This window comes from Tupaia chinensis, unplaced genomic scaffold (assembly GCF_000334495.1).
Source record: "Tupaia chinensis unplaced genomic scaffold, TupChi_1.0 Scaffold000262_1, whole genome shotgun sequence".
NCBI lineage: Eukaryota > Metazoa > Chordata > Mammalia > Scandentia > Tupaiidae > Tupaia > Tupaia belangeri.
Window position 1 is genome coordinate 640,618 of NW_006159742.1, and position 3,963 is coordinate 644,580.

At 36.3% G+C, this 3,963-nt stretch overlaps 1 protein-coding gene across 1 annotated transcript in view; it reads left to right on the forward strand.

Annotated features, from left to right (window-relative positions):
* Positions 1–3,963, forward strand: part of LOC106734949 (dedicator of cytokinesis protein 4) — a gene marked incomplete in the record, with an annotated part of 360,446 nt that overhangs the window by 227,375 nt on the left and 129,108 nt on the right. Inside the window, 1 exon segment of the mRNA XM_014588158.2 lies at positions 809–892. Coding sequence (XP_014443644.1) covers positions 809–892 — 84 coding nt within the window.

Genomic DNA, 3,963 nt, shown 5'->3' on the forward strand with positions numbered 1-3,963 from the left:
CTTTCTCTCTCTTTGTAGGTTTTTCATCCTAGTCCAGCCCCACCCTGCCAAATGTTTCATAAACCAGTTAATCTAAACCATTAATCTATAATTAATGATCACCCCCCCACCCCATTTTCAAATGGTCTGAGAGCTAAGGCATGTAAAAATTGCTATAATGGCTGTGCATTTAGTTCTAGGGGAAGTACTAGTGATTACTAAATACAGTATTACCATTGATTACTCTGCAGGATGGCTTTTATGTCACATACTGTCCTAGGCCCTGGGGACAAAGTATTGAGCAAATAGATGCCATCCCTATTCTTGAGAAGTTTCATGGTCTGGGTAAAAGAAATCTGTTTCAAACAATGTAGTAGGAAGGTAAACCAAGATTAATAATGAGGAAGAAATAATATTCCTCATTTATTATTGAACACATGTTTATGAATTACTACGGGCTAGGCACTGGGATAGGTGAGTAAATATAGGCAATGCACTAGAGGGGCACAGTTCCCTTTGGTGTTCTTTAGCCCATACCTGGTTATATTCATTATTGGGTAATAGTCTTGATATTTTGTTTACTTTTTTGGTAAATTCTATACCTTTGAAATGCATGTCCATAATAGTCATTTTACTAAGGAATTGGCACAGTATGTAAATATGATTTTCTTTAAAATTAGATAAAATTAAAATGCCTGCAGATTTTAGCTGTTGAAATATACTTCCTATTCACATTCATGTTTCCTAGCCAATAACATTTGATAGTAAGCAGTATAACAGGCTGTAACTGATATGATTGTCTTCATATGTTCTATGTTATTTCTTACAGTTATTGCCAGTTTTCGAGGAACCGTTCCATATGGCCTATCACTGGAAATTGGAGATACAGTTCAGATCCTGGAGAAGTGTGATGGTGAGTGGCCTAGTGGTTGCTTGAGGTTGTACGAACAACCACCTCATCATAAGACTGTTCATAAAGTTTACAAATTCTGTCCATGCCTCTGTAAATCTCTGGAGCTTTTCTAGTCGTCATAGCAAATCAATTTGATAGAACTTCTTTCTTGCATAGACTGTGTTTGGCTAATGAAAAAACATCATTTGGTATCTTTAAACTGATTGTCTTTTCTTAATATTATTTCCTTATAGTCACTTGATGCCAACATAGCAATTGAAGCTACAGTGTTTTGGGGAGTTCATGACACATTGACAAACTAGAAAGCTTCTCTCAGAATCTAAAGGATCTAACACAGGGCAGGAAGAGGCAGGGCTCAGAGCAGAAATGGTTAAGTTTGGGTAACCAGATGCCTTAGTTAGGACTCCTGTCCTGTTCAGGCCAACTCTCTCTAGTCCTGCAGGCTTTCTTCCTTCCAAATGTGAAATAAAACTAAAATATTAATGCACTTGAAATGTTAGTGCAATATATATGACCTTCTATGATTACCACCAATTTATATAGCAGATAACTTATTGAAAGTACCTAAAATGGGGGCCAGCAGGTGTTATGATAGTTAAGGTATTGTACTCCCACATGGCCAACTGCCTTTTAAGTCCTAGACCTGGAGGCTTGAAACTCATGCTTAGCGTGCATGCATGAATGTCCAAAATCCCAGAAAGAGAATGGAGAAGGAGGGATTGCAGTCTGGCCATCCCCTCTGGGGGTGATTTCTCACTTGCCTGTCACTACTTCTTTTTCCTCTCTCTCTGGCAAGTGCATGCACTCTATGGCAAAAAACCTTAAAAAAATAAAATAAGTGCCTAGTATGTTCTCAAGTGTTCCATTCCCATTCCAGGAAACATCCTTAAACTTTGATCTTTACAAAATCTCAAATGAAATGATACCCTTTTTTTCTTGCTAACAAAATGACGACATTTTAAAGTCTTATCATTATATCCCCAAATATTTATTTTCCTCCTGAATGATTTCCTTGATTAGTAATTTGTAATATAATTACATTCTATCATATCAAGGTTCATATGGATCAAGTTGTGTTCCCCCAAACAGAACTACTTCATTTAGTTAGAGCCTGACATTAACTGATAATGATACATGGATGTTTATTCTGTCCAATGTAAATGATGCCTTAAAATTATTATAAGATTTTCTAGGCCAGATTCAATTAGTCTATATCTACTTTGTATAGAGATAAATACGAAGTTGACTTTGAATTGGTGTGTGAAAATGAGCTCTATATTTAATGTGAGCTGTTTTGTAATCTCAAAAGTTTTCTGTGTGATATAATTGGACAGAAACCTCTCTATGGCATTTCTCTAATCTTCAAAATAAATTTGATTTGATTCAAAATAAGTAAATTTGAAATAAATAATTATTTGCAAATGGAAATAATAAATTATTTGCATTTGTTTCTTCAATGTCTGTGGGATCTACTGAACTCTGAGATCTAGAGATTTTGGTTTTCAATTTAGTCTTTGTTTTACACTGATTTCAAAGCTGTTAGGCATGATATCTTATAACACAAGGATCTTTCAAAAAGTTCATGGAAAGGGACCAGCAGTTAGTGTAATGGCTATGTCGCTGGATTCCCGTGTAGTCTACTGTGGTTCAAGTCCTGGACCTGGTGGTTTAAACTCACGCCGGGCGCATGTGCATGCATGCCCAAGATCCTGAGAGGAGAATGGACAAGGGATTGCAGTGTGGCCATCCCCCTGGGGAGGGTGATTTCTCGCTTTCTATCTCTGTCTCTATCTTTCTGGCGAGTGCATGCACCCTATAGCGAAAACCTCTCAAAAAAAAAAAAAAAAGAGTTCATGGAAAGACTGAAAATACAGGTTATTTTGGTGCAAAAAAATTTTGAAATTCATGCATTTTTTCGTACTATACGTTTTACCTGATTTTTTAAATTTAATGTTCTTTTATATATTCAATCACATTATTTAGCTTACAAAGTGAATATTCCAACATGTGTACATTTCTTCCCAGTCCAGTTGATAATACTATAAAGTTATCTTCAACAGATAATACCACATTTCTTTGTCCCATTAATGCTTTGCCTCTTTATTTTTCTTCTAAATGTCCTTCCTCAGACTCTTCTCTTTCACTCACACTATGTCTGGTATTCGCAACCATTTACTGTGTTTCTATATCCTTTAGTCAATCGGTTTCAGTCATAGAGTAGGAACACTCAGTATATATTAAGTGGGAACATACAATGTCTCGCCTTCATAGCTTGGCTTGCTTCATTCAGCAGTAAATCATCGATATTTATCAACTTTCTGTCAAAAGCCAAGGTCTTGTGTTTTTGTTTGTTTGTTTGTTTGTTCTTTTAATGGCTGACTAGTATTCCATAGAGTATATGTGCCACAGTTTTTCAAACCATTCATCTGTTCGTGGGCATTTGGGTTGGTTCCATGTCTTAACAATAGTGAATAATTCTGCAATAAACATCGATGTGCAAGCACTTTTCTAATTAAGTATTTTTTCTGTCTTTTGGGTAGATACCAAGGAGTGAGATTGCTGGATCATATGGCAGTTCTATTTGTAGACTTTTTTTCTTTATAGACCACAGATTAGTTCATTTTTAACACCCATCATGTCATGAATTCATAGGGAATAGGTTCCAGTAGCTCAGGCTCCTTTCCATTGGTTCTCACAAAGTGTGCCTCTCTGGATAGAGCAGTCTAGCATTTTAGTTGAACCCAGGTACCTTTTTCTTTGGCTTCTTTCTTTTTCTGGTCATTTTCCTTTACAAGTTTTAGGAGGCTATCTCTGCTCTTAGAATGCTTAATATGCTCAGTACGCACATTAATTATCTTGGCAAGAATCTTGCCCTTAACTTGTTTGTTCACAACAATGCCAACAGCATGCTGGGTAACATCATAGACTTTTCCAGTTTTGCCATGGTAACATTGGTGGATCATTCCTTTTTGAACAGTACACATTTCCTTAATGTCTACAACATCACCTTTCTTGTAGATTTGCATTGATGTTGCCAAAGGAACCACTCCCATGTTTTCTAACAGGCCTAG